Genomic DNA, 19338 nt, shown 5'->3' on the forward strand with positions numbered 1-19338 from the left:
GATAAAGGTACATCATCCATCCATGTATTAAAAATATAATCTTTCTGATGAAGCCCCAGTCGCCTCTTCCAGGTCTCTCTCCTGGCTGAGTGCTCAGTCCTCTGTCTGCTCCCTTCACACATCTTGAACCCAGCTCTGCAACTCTACAGGCCAGTAGCAGGGTTTGGGTTGTGGGGTGTTTTTCACCCCACTGCTTAACTCTTCATGCCCGTGTGGAGGCTTGGAAAGCCCTGGCCCTGGCAGAGAGACGTTGACTGCTGCATACCAGAGCAGTGCAGGCAGGAGCAGACCTAGTACAAGGGCCAAGTTACCTGGCCATCTATTTACTGCCTCTTAGCCGTGCTTTAGCAGTGATGAAGGCAGTATCTTATGCTACCTATGGTCATCCTAGGCTCGGTAGCCTGTCCTCACATACACTGTGGAGAGTTCTTTGCTGTATCAAGAAACACTGCAGTGGCTGATTTGAGCTGCCTGTCTTGGAGCGACTGGGAGAGAAAAGGAGGATCTGGAATCTTATATTGCTGCCACAGCACATCTCCAGCCTTGTCCATCAACCTGCCACAGCACATCTCCAGCTTTGTCCATCTCCAGTTTCACCTGTGACAGCATATGAGAAGGACCAGCTCAGGCCTACAGGACCCCAGAAGGGAGCAGGCCATGCTCCCCGTTACCCGAAAATATTGAGGCAGAAGTGCACACGGGAGCAGGCAAGGAGCTTGGTCATTTGTGGCCAGACCTGAAAGGACAGCTCAGTAAGTGGGGGCAAGAAGATCGCTGGATCATCAGCAGGAAAGTACGGAAAGTGTTTGTAACCCCAAGTCTGAGAGCAAGAGGAGGGGACATTACCCAGGGCAGAAGGGCATGAGGGGACCCCAAATGATCTCCAGAGTGTCTTTGAACTGGCTCAGAGAACCACAAGGCCAAGGAGCAAAGGTGTTTGCTCGCTCCCTAGGGACATGGCATCTGAAATGACAGCCTCCAGAAACAGCTGAGAGCCACCCCATCCAGTACTGGGGCAGAAGGCCTGTGCAGCCACAATCGTCCTGAAGGCCTCAGAAGAAATACCCCAATACCAGTGGAAATGAGGACAAAGCCCTCTTCCTGTAGTCACAAAGAGACGTTACAAAGGGCCTGGCAGAATTTGGGTTTGCAAGAAGGCTGTGCCCTCCTCAGCACTCCCTGTCCTGTTTCTGAGGGCGCAGAGCGGACGATACCGGCACTGCACGGCATGGGCTGCTGCAAGCGGCACGTCACTGCTCCCCTGCAGGGCTCGCCCATCGCAGCCCTGCTTTCAGGTGCCCATGGGTGCTGTCTGAGCACACAGCTCAGACCCAGGCAGCGCCATCACACCAATGCTGGATGCCCAGGGGACTCGTGGATGCATTTGGTGCCCTGGGAGCCCTTCCCTGCTGCCCACCTTGTGCTGGTGCGGCTCCCCAAGGTGCAGTTCGAGGGGGTTGGTGCCAGGGCCCAGCTCAGAGTCCTCCCAGCTCACAGCTCTGTTGTCTTCCTGGGCTCAATCAGGACGGTGTTGAGCATGCCCACCTGACACTCCTGGTCTTGCAGCTTCCTCTCAGCCTGGGAAGGGCTTTGGCACCAGTTTGACCTCTGGCGGCCCCTTTGCCAGTTCCTCAGCAGGAGCAGGACGGTGATGAGGACCAGCACTGCTGTCAGCACCCCGAACACCAGCACTGTCACCAGCTGCGCTTCACTCAGCCCTGAGTCCCTTTGGGTCACCACCTCCTTCACAGAGATTTTCAACAACCCTCCCCCCAGCTCTTTCTCGCTGTGGTTGGCCACACGCCGCCCCGTGACTGCGGTCCTGACAGGCTCCGGCTGCGTCACCCCCGGCATCTCGCTGGTGGTGCTTTTCACAGCTCCGCTGCTGTCATGGTTCACAGGGTGGTAGGGGGGAGCCCATGTGGGCTCGGGGACGGGGATCTCGCAGGTTTTGCCAGTGAAGCGATCAGGACACAAGCAGTCATAGTCATTGATGCGGTCGTAGCACTTGGCCCCGTTCTTGCACGGCTGGCTGGCGCAGTCGTTGATGTTGATGGTGCAGAAACGCCCTTCAAAGCCCACCTGGCACTGGCAGGAGAAGCGGTTGATGCCGTCGTGGCAGGTGGCGCCGTTGGCACAGGGACGCATCAGGCAGTCATCCACGTCCTTCTCGCAGAGAGCCCCCACGAAGCCAGCGAGGCACCGGCAGGTGAAGTTGCTGGCAAAGCCGTTTTCATCTTGACACTGCCCCCCGTTCTTGCACGGAGACCTGCGTGGAGACAGCAAGGGAGGGTCATGGCCATGGAGAGCAAGCGGCTTCCCCCACCCCAGGAAGGGGAGCACACAGAGCTGCTCGTGTGAACAGTGGGTCCGGCACCGTCTCTGCATGAGGCAACTACCTCAAAGAGAAGACCAAACAGGAGTTTCCACCTCTCCAGGTGAGAGGCTGTGGGACATCCTCAAGGGCTGTGGCTGTGCACGGGCCCACCACCCACCAGGGAGGGTCTCCAGCCAAGTGATCTGAAGAGAAAAGGCACCCTCCTGACGTTCCATCAAGGCACGGCCTGTGTCAGCTCATCCCCCTTACGACACCAATGACCTTGCCCCAGTGGGACTGTGCGGTGCACGCAGCTAAACCAAAGCCAAAGGTGGTTTTGGCTTAACTCCATTAGCACATGGAAATCCACAGATAACAAGCCCAGCAGGGCCACCTCTTGGCAGTGCATGGCCCAAAGTTAATGCTGGCTGTAATGTCACTGCCCTCGCTGCCGTGTCTCACCCTGCCTTCTCACATGGCCCCGTCTTCATCTCACAGTCCTTCCCATGGAAGCCTTCTGGACACAGGCAAGAATACTCCCCGTCTCGATCGTAGATGCACTGAGCCCCGTTCTGGCATGGGGGGGACTGGTGTTCGCAGATGTGTATGTCTGAGGGGAAAGGAAGAAGTGGGAATCAGCAAGAAAAGAGGGGCAATGTGGCCAATTCAGTTCAAACACACCCAGTGAAACCCAGTGGGGATGGAGAAACTGCAGGAGCTTTTCCCTCCACCCATCCAACAGGCATCTGCAATAGAAATGCAGTGCCTATGTGGCACCTCCCAGCTACAGTCCACAAAGTGCACAGGCTTCGGGATGCAGAGAAAGCAAATCATCCTGCAGATCTGCACGATGTGAAGGTGCTGTGTATGCCATCTGGCCAGCCAGTGCAGACCCCATGGCACAGAGGAGCCTCTGAGGCCAGAGGAGGGGAGTCCACCAGTCACCTGCCAAAGGCAGGAAGCCCTGGGGAAAGCAGGAGGTGTTGCCTGGAGCCCAGACACAGCATGGGAAAGGCAAGGAGCCTGCTTGCTCCATGTCCCAAGGCTGGCTGGTACTGTGGCAACTCTTGCCATGCAGCCAGGGAGCAGGTGCCGGCTGCCTGACCTATTCTGCCCAGATGTGGCAGCCAAGCAACATCCCATCTCCCAGGCAGCCTAACAGCATACCCTGTGGGGCTGCTGGCCAGACTGGCTCACCTGTCCGCGCAGGGCTTGCTGGGCTTCTGCCCCCAGCACCAGAGGCTGTGATGTCCAGCCCAGGACTCACCTTTGTCACAGAATTTGCCAGCCCATCCGGTGTGACAGATGCACTGCCAAGGCTGGTGGCACGTCCCATGGAGACACCCCGGCATACGCACACAGTCCTCGCAGTACTCGCCCTCCCAGCCTGGGTCACACCTGCAGGAGGACAGGGCATGGCAGCATGGTAAAACCCCAGCAGGGACTATGGAGCAGCTGTCTGCTTGCTGTGCAGGGCTCTTGCAGGTATGGCATCGCTGGGAAACCCTCCCAAAGGCCGTACCTGCACTTCCCATCCTGGTCGCAGCAGCCATGGGCAAGATTACAGCGCTCGCTGCAGTCATCACCTACAAGGCAGGAAAAGGGTGGAGTTGGGTTAAGCAGAGACCACAGATGACTCCAGATCTGCCCATGGTCCTTCTGGCTCACAGGGGTTTTTTCTTACTTCCTAAGCACTCGGCATGCCCTTCCCCAGAACCTTCCTTTCAATGGCTGGATGCCACATGAGAGATGAGGATTTCACAGTTACCCCAGCAGAAATGACACTGCCTTTATTGAGAAAGGGGACCCTGCTTGAAAACTACCTGGTTTCCAATCATCTCCATGTCTCTCTGCTGCCTCCCGTAGACTTCAGGCCCCTCTGAGCAAGAGCTGGGTTTGCCCAGCACACCACACTGCGCATTAAGGTGACCTGTGTAATAGAGCCTGACTCACCGGGGACCTTGGTTATGAAGCAAGCATAGTGGGAAAGCTCAGGGCCAGGTACTGCAAGGGGGACAAAGGAACTGAGGACGGAAATGGGAAGAATGGTTCCTCTTTATCTCCCAGGAAGTCCCTGTCCCCAAAGACAGCCATTAGCACAAAGAGGTCTGGTCAGGGCTCCTGGCCTCCTCCAGAACGCTGTTGCCAGCACTCCCCTCCGGCATGGGGAGGTATGGAGCTAGGTATCTGTTTATTTATTTAAAGTTCTGTTTATTTATTTAAAGGCAACAGAAGCTGTAACTGAGCCTTGGCCTCGCTGTGCCACTTCTCATCCTCTGCTCGGTGCTGGCCTGTTTTCTCCAGCAAGGTATCTTCTTTCATCTTCACCTTCCTCTCTGCCTCATCACTTGCTTGCATCTTAGCCCAACAAGGAGCTGGCACTCTCTGGCTCCATGGGCAGTAAAGCCACAGCAAATGTCAGGAGGCAGGGGGTTTCTGCAGGAGCCTAGTGTGATCCCAGGCCAGGCCCAGGAGATGAACACCCTTACCTGACTGAGCCCCTCCATCCCAGACAGGGGCAGGTTAAAGTCCCCATGCCAAAAGTCATGCTCTGACTTCCCCCAGGCTGTGTGATGTGCTGCCTAGGAGGTGCGCAGGGGGAGAAACACCTCATGCATGCGTGTTTGCTGCAGTGAGGCAACAGGTCCCACTGCTCAGGATAACAACCTCCCAAAACAAGCCACTGTGGAGCTGGAGAAGCATCCCGGGACTGCTCAGCCTAAGCCTGGGAATCATCACCTTTCCTATTTGTAACCACCTCTCCTGGCACAAAGCTTTGGGAATTCATTGCCTATTGGAGTAGCGGGAGAGCAAACTAATCTTTGGGAAAGGATTTTGTCTCATAGGATCCACAATTAGCTGTTCCATTTGGGATCTTCTTTCCCCCTCGTCCTGGCTCTCCGAACAGGCTCATTTGTTTAGGAACCCATTCACGCCAAGACAGAGCAGTGGGACCTCTCACTGCTGGTCTGCTCAGGCACTGCACCCCCATGGGCATCAGAGTGAGGGTCTCTACAGTTGCCACCACTCACCCCCCAGGTGCTGGGTGACTGAGCAGCATTTTCCACTCTTCCAGGTCAGACCACCTCTATTTTGCATGGAAAACGGAGAAGACTACAGCAATGCCAAGAGTAGGTTTGGAAAGATGGATATGAAAGAGAAGTACCCATGCCTACAGAGACTCACCTTGGGCAAGTTGGTGATGGGCCAAGAGGATCCAAACCAAGGACATGAGCTGGAGACAGAAGCTCCTGAGCATGGTCAGTGTGGCCCCACCGAGATGAACACCTACAGAGAGAAAAAGAACAAGCTCAGAAAAATCCCCTGGCTCACACCGCAGCTTCACTTCACGCATCCCTTCCTCACTACCTGAGAGTTTTGACTTGAAACATCCAGTTTTGTACAGACTTGTCACCACACTCCTCTCTGTCCTTCCAGACTCCTTCCTCTAAGGCAATGTTGGAGCACCAAGAATCAAAAAGCCTTTTAAAATGTACTCTACAGGAGAACTGAGTGTGCACACTCCACCCTGAACATATAGTATCTCAGGCTGTTACACGGCATCTCAGAGCACCTACCCTGGCCAGCTGCTGTCAACAGAGCCAAATCCTCCAGAAAAAAAACATCCCAGCTGTGGGGACCTTTGTCTGGGGGGCTTCAGCTTTGTGTTAAGCAAAATCCCTCCTGTGCATGTTCGAATGAATAGATAGGCTGAGTCTTTTTACAGCACCCAGGCTGCTTTTCAAGCCCTTCAGGAAGGCAGGGAGTCGAGTGGATCTAGCAGGTGAGCAGGCAGTAAACAGCAGCCCTATTCCATTTTCCAAGCAAGGGAGTGAAGCGATAGGCACTAGACCCAAGCTGCAGCCCCAGGTAGGAAAGGCAAACACGCACCTCTCCCTAGGTGCAGTCTTTTTCCTCGGCTGTCCTGCAGAGAGCCCTGTCAGCCCAGCGTTCCTGCACCCATCTATTTTCCGACCGCCTCCTGCCCTCTTGAAATAACATTAAATACTTCCAAAATCACTTCATTCCCTCCCAGCCTCCTGGGGTTGTTAAGGGCAGGAAATTTGAGGGTGATATCATAAATATATTACTATAATGAGATGGGAGGGGTTAAACAGTTGTACTAGGAGAGCGGTGAAGGTATGGAGCAGGCTCCAACCAGTTGCGTGGGTGTGATGGACAGGGGCCATTCCACTTTCAGCTTCACTCCTTAGCTTGGGAAGGTTGTGTTTGGTTGATAGTTACATGAAAGACTTCATAGATGGGAATAGAAGTCCTTCAACCCACTCACATGTACACATGCATTGCATAAAGAGGTTTTGGGGTCCCTACTAAGGGCCTCACCTGCCTGGACCAGACAAAATAGCCCACAAAAGCAATGATGTTGCTCGAAGCATCTCTCCAGCAAACAAACCATCACCAATGAAAGATGCAGGTTTTCAGAGGGGCTACAGGATGTTACTGTCACTGCCCCAGACAAATTCCAGCACAGACTGCTGCATCCTCCCTGCCCATAGTCCTCTTGTCACCACACTCGAGGACGCCCCCTCGCCTCCTGACCCAGAACACTGGGCAGTGGCGCACAGCTGCTGCATTTCAGGGGAGGGTGAAGCAATTCCTATGAAACTTACAAAATAATTTAGGGCTGAGCAGTTGGTCTCCTTTTCCTCCAGGGCTGTGGGGAGCTCAACCTTCGACCACATGTCATTGCAGAGGTCATTTTTCCCCATGGCTCCCACAGCGTTCCCACTCGAGGCACAGCCTCTTGGACCTCCTGACGTGGCCACACCACAGTTGCTGCCCCCAGCTCCCACTCAGGGACCCCTCGGACCCTGACAAGGCGCAGGGGGCATCCTGAGGGGCAGCTGGTGCGCAAGGGAGGTGCAAGCAGCACCCGGGCAGGCCTGGCTTTGGGTCAGAGGGATGCAAGGCAGGGAGCTCCCTCTGTCCCCCTCCTTCACTAGCGCCTGACCAGGCTGGGGGCTACTATCCTCAGGGGCTGCAGGCTATTAGAGATGGGCCCCGGGACTATTAAACTCCCCCTTGGGAATATTAGGGACCTCCGCACTGTTGGGGGCCAACAGGGAAACCTCGTGAAAGAGGCTATCACGTGCTGCCCCTAGTCTAAGGACCCCTCGGGACCCCCAGTCTATCACGCACTGCCCCTAGTCTAGGGTCCCTTAAGGACCCCTCGGGCTGCGGGTCCAGGGGCAGGGGTGGGAACCCGGAGGATGCCGCGCCGCTGCGGTTCCGCGCTCCTGCCTCTCCTCTCCTTCCCTGCGGCTTCGGGACCACCCCAGGCCCCCAGTGCCCCCCGGGAGTCACGGCCACGGGGGTGCCCGCCTTCCCCCCACCCCAAGGCCGGCCGGAGGGGACGATCCGCGGAGCCCCGCATCGTCCCGGCCCCACCGGTCCCCCTGCGGCCGGGGAGGCGGCGGCAGCGGAGGGGTTCCGGGGCATGAGGGGGCTCCGGGTCCCCGCCGAGAGCTGCCCCCCGTCCCCTGCTCACCTCGGCGACGCGGCGTGTCGTGGGGCTATCGCGGGGAGCGGCGGCGGGGGGCGGCCATGCCCGGCGCGGCGGCGGCGGGGCTGGGGAGGCGCGGGGCTGCGGAGGGAGCTGCCGCCGCGTGTGCCGCTCCGCGCCGCTCCGCCCGCCGCCGCCGTGCAGCCCCGGCCGCCTGCCAGCGGCTGCGTGTGCCTGCACATCCCCGCTCCCTCCCCGGGACATCCCGCCTCCCGCCGCCCCAAACCGCAGGCAGCCCCCGGCCCGGCCCGCCCTGCCCGCTCACCCCTGCCCTGCTCCCGCCGCCGGGGGCATGGGGAAGGGGGGGGGCCGGCACGGCCACACGCGGGCCCGCACTGCCCCCGGATGGGGGGGGAAGGGGGGGGGCTGCGTCTGCGAGGGTCACCGGTCCCGTCCCCAGAAGCGGCCCGCAGAGGATTGAGGGGTTGCCCCTGGCTGGGGGTGTCCTCCCGGCGCGGCCCTGCCCTAGCGGGGACCCCCGCCCGGACCCCCGCAGCTGCGCACACATGGTTGGGTAGGGGCCCCGGCCCGCTGCTGCTGGGCGCCTCCACCTCGCAGCCTGGTTCCCCCCTCAGCAGTAGGTGTGGGATGACCCCAGCCTTCATTTCATTCAGGTTATCTGAACCAAGCAAAACCGCCTTCTGCAGCCCCTCGCTGCCAGCTTCAGAGGCTACCAATACACCTCGGCTGGCAAACCGCAGGGTTAGGAAGCCCCATGCTTAAGGTAGAGGTGCGAAGTGGAGTTGTCATCCCACAAAAATGAAGACATCCAGTGATCCCTGGCACTCCTCTCACTGCCGCTCACAAGCTGTGGAAACCAGCGCCCCAGCGTACAATACGACAGCCCTGGGAGAGGGGCTGAGCTGTCACATCTTCAGGAGGGACAGCTGCCTGCTCTTCTCCTCACCTTCCATGGCCTTGCTGGTACTTCACTAGATCATATCTGCCACCTTCAAAGGTTCTAGCAATCCTTCATTAGATCACAAGTTCACCTCAGCCAGCCCTCACCCCACGAGTTTTGCTGTTTTTCCACCAGGAAGGAAGAAGAACCACGTCCTACTGGCAGTTACCTGGATGCTTCCACATTCCATTTCATCTCATTAGACAAAGCTTAAGCCGTCCCTGCTCTCACCTTCTCCAGTCTCCCTGGCCTTCTACGGTTCCTGACAGCCCCATCAGCACCACACATCCTGTGGCACCTGTGGGTGGCCCCAGCGCCCCAGGACAGCCCAATAGACCCTCATAGCCCAGCTCTCTGCTGGCTCTGACTACAGACCCCTGCTTGCTCCATCCTCTGCAGGTCTGGACAACACAAACCTGAGCAGTAACATGGGATCCTCCCACCATGCCCACCACTACAGGTGCTGCCTCCTTCCTGCCTCTTTCCTGCTCTCCTGTCACCAGGAGCACTGTTCCTGTCCTTCCTGCCTCCTCCTGTCTCCATCACCCCACCTAACTTCTCCAAGGTCCCCAAGAACCAGGGAGGTCCAAGCCTCCTGCTGCTCAGGCTGCTCCACTGGCTCCCCAGGTATGCATGGAACAGGTGTGCACCCACTGTTCTGAGACGTTTCCTGTGGTTCTTCATCCATCCTCATCCCTTGATCCTTCACATCCAGCTCAGTCTGCTTCTGAGTCCTGGTTCACACCTTATCTGGGTCTCACAACAGAAGGGAAAGGGGGAGGCTGAGGGCAAAGCACAGCTCCTGGTACTCGTTTCAAAACCAGTCAGCCTTTCCTTCAGTGACTGATGCTCTAGGACCTGGGAAGATCCAGTCTTCTCCGATCCCCACAACACTCTGCCTTGCACTCTTCTCTCTGCCAATCATGGTTGGAGGCCAAGTTTTTACTGCTGGTGCCTCCAACAGTGAATGTAGGCTGCTCAGCCTTACCCTCACCTCCTCTTTGAAATCTTGTTGTCTACACCGGCTGCCTTAGATAAGGCACCTGTGACATCCTCACCTGCTCTTGCCCTCCTCTGCTGGGGTCTGCCCTGGTCCTGACCAGGCTGTGCTGTAATGCCATTGCACAACCATGCCTGGGTGCTCTGAAACCTCACACAGTTAAATGCCCCCAAGAAAACCCTCTGGATGCTATGTGTGCATTTGAACAGGCAGGTAGGAGGGTGCTTGTGGTGGGGTCCCTGCACACATTGATGCCCGTAAGTATTTGTGTCCACAACATGAACACTGTGAGAGAGGGAGATGGGATAAGGTTGCAGTAAGTGGAGCAGGACACGTAGATCTCCCTATGCTGCTTCTCTCAGAGGTGAGAGCTGTGTTGCAGAGCAAGGGATGTGCAGGCTGAGGAGGTAAAGCTGGCTGCTGGAGATCTGAACACTGAGGCAGGGGAATGTAGAATAGAAATGAGGGTGGGATTACAGAGCAGGGGAAAGGCATATTTGAGGAAATGGGATTTGGGGGGGGGTAGGTTTGGTTTTGCATGCGAATACCACAGACAGAAGCAGGCAGGGATGAATGGGAGTAAAAACGTGGGTACAGAAGAAGATGAAAGAGATAAGAAGGGAACCCAAACACTGTGGACCTTGGGTGTGCTCCTTCCTCAGCACAGAAGGGCTGCTGTCCCACCCCCAGACACAATCCCAAGCCCCAGAAGTCCTTGGGCTGCCCAGGGTGGCTCAAGCAGAGCAGCTCTATTTACAGACCCAAGAAATGGGTGTTGAAGAGGGGATTCCTGCACTTGGCTTAGACCTTGCTCTGCTGGGCTCTGATCCCTGCCATGCCATCCCTAGAGGCGTCTCGGATGGAACAGCTGCTGGGTCAGAATTAGGAAGGATTTTTTCCTAGCCATAAGAGTCCCTCTGCTGCTGTTCCCTCCGGTGAAGGAAATCCCACAAAGCAGGGACCTGGAGTGCGAACAGGAATGATCTGTCACCACAATCTCCCCCTCCAGTGCACGCCAGCCACAGGGTCCCTCCCTGGACATCCTTACAATGCACCATCACTGCTCCCAGACAGAGGGAGAAATTACCTGTCAAAACCAGCTGGGGCTGTTTCCCTTTCTTCCAGTGTCTGGAACCTACACCTTGGAGGCAGCCGGTCATCAGGGGAGAGCAGCAGATGCTGAGCTGAGGGAACAGGTGATGTTGCCTCTTTCCACTGAGGAGCCTTCCCTGGTGCAAAGCGAGAAAGAAACTCCTGTGCAGAAGCCTGGAGAAACGCACTGGTTCCTGCTCATTCTAATCCGAGGGAGGCAGAGGAGCAGCACAAACCAGCTGGAGAAAGACAGCAAGCACCTCCAAGCTGCCAACTCCAATGATCATCCTCTCCCGCAGCTCTCACTCCGCATCACCCTCTCGCCTTACGCAAAGCAGAAGCACAGGGTCTCTGGGTTAAAACAAATGTTCTCTGCCATCCCACCCCCCTTGCTTTTCCCATTCCACCCCAGCCCACAACAAACATCATCAGCTCACTGGCCCTGCAGCCATGTAACCCAACCCCAGCCATTGTTTCCCCTTCCCCAAGGTCTATATTTGACTCTGCGGCAGCACCGTGGCTCTGTGTGTGAGTGTGTGTGCGCACTCACTACACACGCACGCTCCGATATTTGTTCAGAGCCTCATTCCCCAGATGCCCGGGATTGCTTAGAAATAGCTTCCATGGGCAGTAGGTGTTTGTGCCTGCAGTGGGGAAGTGGAGGGGGCAGGCAAAAGAGAAGCAGGGAGAGGGTGAAGGTCAGAGGTGGAAAACCTCCTCGCTCTTCCCTCCCAGTATGCACTATCTCAATGATCTGCAGCTCTGCGGGGTGTGGATGGGCTGTGGCTGGACAATGACAACACTTGCTCTCAACAGCAGGACTAGTGGCAGAGCTGGAGAATGATGGAGGAAAGGCCAAGCTGTGGTCTTGGTGAGTCCATCCTGTGTTGCTTTCTAGCTTCACTTTCTAGTAGCAAAACTACAGGTCAGCCTCCAAAAGCCCTTCAAACTTTACTAACTCTGGAGGCTGAGACTACCAGAAATGGCACTAGGGGTGGAAGTGCCTAGTTCCCTTAGCCTGGTGGCTCTGCAAAGGGTACCTCAGCATACGGGAGCTGCCCTGGGATTCACCCTCCTCCATTTCAGTACTGCATTAAGGGTAGCCACCCTGGGCTACCCCGGGATGTATTTTGTATTTTCCCAAAGCCTCCAGGAATGCTGCCCAAGCCCAGTGTCACATTCCCCATGATCACAGAGTCCCTGGGAACACTCTCTAGGCTTGGCATAAGCCTCTTTTATTTGCATCCTTTGGAGCCTGCCAGCACACATGGCAAAATCAGCAGTATAAGTGCAGTCAAAATGAACAGCAGGAAGGATTGCCTTTATCCTAAACACTGGTGATCTGGGGAACTCATTGCCACTGGCATGCATTTAAGAATGTCTAGATGTCTGTATAGATATCGAGAATAAATAGGAATGAAATCCAAAGAGCTGTAAAATCTTGTGCTTCAGAGCACTGAAAATGAACTCTAGGCCATGGAGTAAGGAGCAGCTTTCCACAAGGGCAGTAACTGTGTGCAGAGCTATGCCTATGCCTTCCCCTGAGCCATGCAGACCTGACCCTGGGACAGGAAGGATGCTGTGTGTGAGAAGGCACCATCCATACATTCCCACCGGACGAAAGGGTGGCCCAGCATACATTTCCCATCACTAAGGCCAGGGAAGGATGGGACTGTATTGGATGCTCCCGTGGTGCCTGAGAGATGTCCTGGAGAGGTGATTCCTGAGTGTTCAGAGCCAAGTGCCAGCCCCTGTTCAAGTGTGACCGCCAGCTCTCCTCTCCTGTGCTCCGAGCCAGCTGTGTGGAGTCCCTCATTGCCAGGGCTGCTGCTTCCTGAGGGGTGTCTGTACCCTGCACCGGTCTCCAGGTTGCTGCTGTGCTGGGGCTATGTGACTGTCTGCTGGGCTGCTCCATTATAACACATCTTCTGAGTGTAGGAGTGTGGGTGTAATGGACTTAAGTTCAGTGCCTGGCAGCCCCCAAACCTGCTGTGAGGAGCTGGAAAAGTAAGCTTAAGTCACATGTTATTTTGAGATACAGATTCCCTGAGTCCACCCCAGTACTTCTATTCAAGACAAGACAGGGGAGGAGGGGAAAAAAATAGAAAGATTAAATACTGAAGGCAAAAGGAGTAGTTAGATATGAAGAGGGAGGAAAGAAATTGAGTTATATATGATGAAGGGCGACTAGAGAAAAGATTTTTACCTTGCGCCCCCACAGCTCAAAAAACTGAGTCATCCTCTTCAAAAAAAGCACTATGATTTCACTGAGAAGGTGTTTTGCTCTGTGATTTCTGGCTTCCTCGGAGTGCGTGTGGGACAGCTAATGTCAGGGCTCTCTCAAGGACACAGACGTCAGGGGCTGTACCCATTCCCTCACCAGCCTCCCTCCAATGGGAGGAGGTCTGGAAGCATGGCAGTGGGAAGGAGATGTCTGCCAGACCTTCCCTTTGCTGGCACACACTTGGGAGTGCCTCAAAGCCCACCTCCAGCCATGCCCTCTCCATTTCCTTTTCCAGCTGGCGGCTTGAGCAATGAAACCTCTTCATCTTACCGGGAGCGCACAAGCATTTAACGGGACTTAAAGCAAATGTTTGGAGCTTCCTTGGTGCTTGCCTCTGAGCTTGCTCCTGGGGGTATTCACAGAAATTGGTGGATCTTGGCATTTGCCACAAAACCTCACAGGACAGCCTGTTGCAGTGAATTTCAAGGTCATTCAAAGGTATGGCCTGTGCTTAGAAAGGCTTGGACCCTGGGTTCAGAGGAGAGGAGTCCATAATTAGCAGCTCCAGGGGATGTGGATGAGCAGTGGCGGGGGGGAAAGCTAATTGCAGACTGACTGGCTCCTTGGCCTTCAGCAGCTCCCGTGAAGCAGGGAAGCAGTGCGTTCAGCCAAGCACCAAGCGTGTCCTAGGGAAAGGTAATTCCTCCCCGGCCTGCCCAGACCCGTCCCTGCGCGAGGAGAGCAGAGCAGCAGATTTCACACACAAAAAAGGTCTCTGAGCTGGAGGCACGCGCTAGGCACGCAGGAGGGCTCCTCAGGATCACACAGCCACGTGCCTCTGCCTGACAGAGCCTGCGAGTCCCTACTCTGCCCTCCGAGGCTTTGGGGATCAGATCCTTGCCCCCATTTGTGTGCCCTGGTGAAGTGCCACCCCCAACACCCCGGCATGCAGTGTCCTCCCTCACACAGGCAAGTGTGCTGCCCCAGACCTGGATGAAGCCCCATCTGCCTGTGCACTTCAGGGAGAGCCAGCTTCACACCTAACCCCTCTGCCACCTCCCTTTGTGCTCCAGTGAGACATCCTCCCCCTTCTTCTCCACATACTTTTAACTCGTTTAATTTCAAACACTTTATTAGCATGACAAGCTAAACAAGTTTTGACAAAGGGGAAGAGAGGCAGAGCCCCTCAAGTCTCAGTCTGAGGCTGATGCCGTGACTCCAGCCTTTGCTTCCCGTGGAGTTTTGCCTTGCATTGGACCAGCTATATTGACCCTGTGCCATTTCTCTCCACTCCTTCACCAGGATAAACTGCTGGCATGGGAAGGCAACTGCCTTTCCATCTCTGTTGCATGGCAGCACCCATGCTGGATTTAACATCTGCTGGGGCAAAGGCTTTACCGGGAGCGTTGGTAGGGCTTGGGTGAGGCTGATGGGAGGAGAAACCTCAGTGCTGGGGCAGCTCCTACTGCAGGGAGCTCACCCCAGAGACCGGTGGTAACTGTGGTGTGGATCCCAGTGGGAACTGGCTTTTTCTGGCAAAATAACCTCTCTAAGGTCACATCCCAGTACATAGTCCTTTGCAGAGCCCTGGAGCCACACAGAGTGAGAGCTGGAGGCACCTGAGCTGGGCTCAGTGCAAGAGCTGGCTCACCAGGTGAGCGTGGCATGGAGCCGGCAGTGAGCAGAGATGAGGGGCATGCCACAACCAAATACTTGAGGCCAGAAGACCCTGATTTCTCCTGCCTTCCTCTAGGATTGATGCAGCTGGTGCAAAGCGAGTGCAGGGAGCACAAATCCACCGCTGCCAGGCACTGTGATCCCTGCTCCACAGCAAAATACTGTGCCAGGGGCAGGGCAGGAGGTGAGAGCCTACTGTTGCTCACCGTTTTATGGCTAATTAGAAGTGGCCAGTAGGGGTCACTGATATCTATTTATTTTACCATAATTATTTTACTATACTTTTATACACATGCAAATAAATCTACAGAACACCCACAGGCAGCAATTGTAGTGGGCAAGTGTTGGTGTGCAATGTATTCATCAAGTGTACAGGCTGGGGGAAAATGCCCCTACATATGCCTGAAATACCAGTGTGAGCTTTGCATCCCTGCTCAACCCTCGTAGCATCATGAAACCACTGAGCCGTGCCAAGCACCACGGTACTGTGGTGGGGGGTTTCTGTTGTTCTCTGGTTCTGCCTTTGTCTTCCATCCCGTATTGGCAAAGAAGCTTTGAGAAAGATTCAGAGATTCAAGCCTCGGGGCAGGATATTGTATCTGCTTGTCTTTCTGTGCAGTACCCAGCACAATTACATCCCAAGTGTGACAGGTGCCTGGGGATCCTGACAGCAAAGTATTTGGCTGTGAAAAAACTCCATGAGTGTTTTGAGGGTTGTGTCTTCCTGAGCCCTGAATGGGATGGACTGAATTATCTACATGGGTGTTGTTAGGAACTGTTTTACTGGTGGGTTGTATTCTTCTGGTAGATGCACGCTCCAGGCATGCTGGCAGGATGTTAGCTGTCCAATTCTGCATCCACAGACTTGTTTGGCTGTCCCAGGTTGGCTGTGTTTCACTGATCTTATTGTTCCCAAGATGCTGTCGGTTTTGTGTGCTGAGCTCCTCTTGTACTGACATATCCCAGATTGCAAGCTCTGCTCAGAATGTCTTGGTGTTTTTTGGTTTTGGTGGGCTCAGCCCATCCATGAAACCTCTTCTGTCTTTGAGCATTTCCCAGCTGAGGTGTACTGGGGAATCCTCTGTGCAGCTGCAGTCAGAGAAGCGGCAGAGGAGGTCCCTTCAGAACTGCAGAATCCAAGCTGGAGGAAATGGGACTTCATGCAACCCTCGGGCAAGTAGCAGCCTCCAAGTCAACAAAGGGTGGTCCGGCGTCCACCATCTTCCCTGCTTGACCCGGGTTGGTGGGGAACTTGAGAGGACCAACCCTCCACTGCCTTCTTCTGGTGGGGAGACTTTATTTCTGGCATTTACTTCTTCACTACCCAAGACCATAGGTACTTTAGAGGGATTTGTCCCTCCACAGGGTGGCACCTGCCCCTCCAGGGATTCCTTTTATACAGTTACAGGGGTCTATATAAAGTGCTGCCAGCTGGAAAGTATTTTGAAGAGATTCCTCCCTGCTCTTCACTAAGGGTCATAAATTCAGCTGGTATTTGAGAGAATCTCAAATGTACTTCCAGGACTGTTTGCTGAGGGCTTTACATCCGCCAGAGGCCACTTAAAATAAAAGGATTACTGGGAGTCAAGTGTTAGATTACCTGGTGCTTGTTAATTGCGCTGCAGAGGCTTTAGCAAGCAACTGGCTCTAGCAGAGAGCAGCACTTTGGTATGAATGGTGTTATATAAATGAACATAATGTAACCTAACGTCATGCTTCCGCATCATGTCACATCTCTGGGCTCAGGGCAGTGGTGAGTCCAGTTCAGAAGCATACCGGATACAGGAAAAGGCATGGGGGATGTGTGTGAAGACAGAGTGAGAATCAAGGCCTTTGGGATCTGAGGAAGGAGTGCTTTTCAGTGCTCGGGTGTTCAGGCATACTGAGTTCAGTTCCTGTCTCCCTTTGGCTGTATGGCCTTGGGATCTGATTTTGGGAAGGGTTGAGTTTAACGGAAGCAGTAAATGCCGAGACCACCTGAAAATCAAATGCTCTCCTTCCCGCGGGGCTTATTTCACCTAGACTTGTAAGAAGCTTGAAGTCCTACTTTGACAGGTCGCCAAAGAAAGCAAAGGACTTCAATCGTTGCTGCCATCAGTGCACATGCACAGAAACCTGAACAGACCACAACTGTGAAGGCTCCAAGGCAGCAAGGCCTGATGGAAATGAGAAACCTCACGAGCTATGAAAATTTCATCAGCTGGCGCTATGGAAGCAAGAATCTGGAAGTGCAGAGCAGATGGGCAGCCTGGATTCTTGAAGCCATTGTCCTTCTGATTGTTATCTGACTCTGGCATAGGGAGGATTTGGAGAATTTATGGGGGCACAAGGACCGAAGGCTATCTTGAAATATCCCTGCCTGACACGTGGCGTGGTGCAGATGCGATTGCTGGGTGCGCAGCAGAGGTTTTTGCACAATATTCCCAAGGTCATGGAAGCAGGGTCCTGCTGAGCACCTGTCTTTTATTGTGTAAGAGAGGGGACCGTGTGGGCAGAGCTTGCAGTGCTGCAAGCTGGTACTATCTGAATGCAAATCTGAAGGCTTTGTAAATGCTGCACATCATCCAAATACTATCATCGTGACTATTCTCAGCCACACGAATTTCCTCTGGAGTAGGCTCCAGTATTTACCATGTGAATAATCATTTCAGGAGCTGTTTGTGAAAGAAACGATAGTAGGGAAAGGGAGCGGAAGGTGAGCAAGTCCATGCACCAGACATGGGAGGCAACAAAGTACCTGTGTGAGGTACTCAGAGTGGAATAAATGGAGCAGTTTGTGTCAAGATTAAAATGTGTTGACTTCTTGAGGTCCCAAGGCTAGAACAACAGAGTGGAAGATTTTGCAAATGAAGACCAAAGCACGTTAATAAATTGCATCCAGGCCCTTGTTTGCCTTTGACTAGAACACACTGCCCTCAGCCCCTCTGCTTTAAGAATGCAGCAGTCGTCCTTGAGGCTTTTAGGCAGATTTTCCGATTTACTCCCCCCCTCGCTCCTTCTCCTCTCACGGAGGACCCTTCCCTAGTGACAGGCTGTGATGCGCGGCAGTCTGTCACCGTGTTTCTCAGGAAGCGAGGCACATAACAAGGGGAAGGAGCTAACCCTGGACACTGGATCCCAGTGAATTGTCCTGGCTGGCGAACACCTGAAGCGGGTGGATCACTTTGGGGTCCCAAGTACACCCTCAGGCTTTTTTTCTGCCATCCTCATCAACTCAGGGGCTGAGCTGCCTCTTTTCAAGGTCTGCTCTCAGCTCTGTAACCTCGGAGATGGCCGGTGCGGTGCCCAAAGGCTGCAGCCTGCCTGCTCAGCTGGAGCCTCCAGAAGCACAAGGCAGGGTCTTCATCCTTCCCCAGCCGGGCGAGAGGCCTCTGCCAGCGCAGTGCTGCGGCCGGCAGCTGAGCAGCCGGCGGGCCACCCCGTGTACTTCCACACGTCTGAAGGGACCTCACCCTGCCAGCTTCCCACCCGAGGGCACACGGTCCCGCTCAGCCGCTCCGCTCCTGTGCCATGACCCGGGCACCGCCTCTTCTCTCCCCCCCCCCCGGCATTCAGGTTCGCTCGTCCCGACCCTCCCCCCCGCGCGGCCCCGTTGGTTTCGTCTCGTAGCCCCTCTCCCTCGGCCCGCCCCTCTCCTCTCGTTGCCGCGGTGACGGGGGAGACGCGCCGCGCGCCGCCACGCCTGGCCCCGCCCCCCCGCTTGCCGGCCGATGACGCAGCTGCGCTGCGGCGTGGGGATTCCGCCGGATTACCCGGCGTGCCCCGCGGCAGAATGGCGGCCTGAAGCGGGAGCGTGGGGCCGAGCCGAGCGGGGGCAAAGTTTGGGGCGGGCTCGAGGTGGGGCCGAACCTTGGCAGAACCGGCCGCAAAGTCACTGGGACCCCGGGCGGAGCCGAGCCCGACCGGGTCAGAGCCGGGCTGGGGCCCTAGGGGCGGGGAGCGGGGAACGCGACCGGCTCGGGACTGAGCCCGGGCCCAGGCGGGGCCCCTCTGCGCCCCCGGCCTCGGCGGCCTTGCCGGGCGGGCTTCCCTGCGAACGGGAGGGCTCTCCTTGTTCCCGTGTGTGGGCCGGGGTCGGGAGGAGGTGTCGCGTTCCCCGAGAGCTGCGGGTCTGGGAGGCTCGCACCCTGGGCAGGGGCAGTCAGCCAGGCGGGGTGGGTGGCGGGTGATGGCCGGGTGCGGGAGCATAGTGGGGCCGCAGCCTCGGCCCTGAGGAAGGGGCCGTCCCCACGGGGAAGGCTGGTAGTACTACTGCCTCGGCCATCAGGGCTTTAGGGAGCTCTCCTTCCTGGGGGAGAGATCTGTGGTGGGGAGCAGAGCAGGCATGGAAGCAGCAGGCCAGGCTAGGTCTGTGCAAGGTGTAGCCTTGTCTGGGTGATGGGAGAGGTAGGTAGTGGGGAGATGTGAAAGCTGTATCTGTGCAGGGAGCATTGCTGAAGTAGGGGCTGGAAGGTGGAAGAAGTCTGCACCAGCATGTGTGTGTCAAAGAACCAGAGTATCATTGACAGAGGCAGAACTGGAAGGGAGGCAGTAGTACTTGTCTTGTGCCAAATCTGGCAGGGGGGGATTGGAAATTTTCTACCAGCCTGAACATCCTCTCTAG

At 55.7% G+C, this 19338-nt stretch overlaps 1 protein-coding gene across 2 annotated transcripts; it reads right to left on the bottom strand.

The window, feature by feature from the left end:
- Positions 1-710: 710 nt before the first annotated feature.
- DLK2 (delta like non-canonical Notch ligand 2) lies at positions 711-10972 on the bottom strand. 2 transcript variants are annotated; one of them, XM_057415416.1, is made up of 6 exons: positions 10830-10972; positions 5504-5605; positions 3840-3903; positions 3585-3715; positions 2780-2927; positions 711-2269 (listed from the first exon to the last, which is right to left on the bottom strand). In XM_057415416.1, the coding sequence occupies exons 1-6, from the start codon at positions 10900-10902 to the stop codon at positions 1492-1494; spliced, it is 1296 nt and encodes a 431-aa protein (XP_057271399.1). In that variant the 5' UTR covers positions 10903-10972; the 3' UTR covers positions 711-1491. The 2 variants fall into 2 exon arrangements, with proteins under 2 accessions (XP_057271399.1, XP_057271400.1); XM_057415417.1 differs by lacking the exon at positions 10830-10972 and adding an exon at positions 7827-7977.
- Positions 10973-19338: the final 8366 nt, after the last annotated feature.

The sequence above is a fragment of the Pezoporus wallicus genome, unplaced genomic scaffold (assembly GCF_028554395.1).
Source record: "Pezoporus wallicus isolate ANWC-B61680 ecotype Strahan unplaced genomic scaffold, APGP_CSIRO_Pwel_v1 contig_5352, whole genome shotgun sequence".
Taxonomy (NCBI): Eukaryota; Metazoa; Chordata; class Aves; order Psittaciformes; family Psittacidae; genus Pezoporus; species Pezoporus wallicus.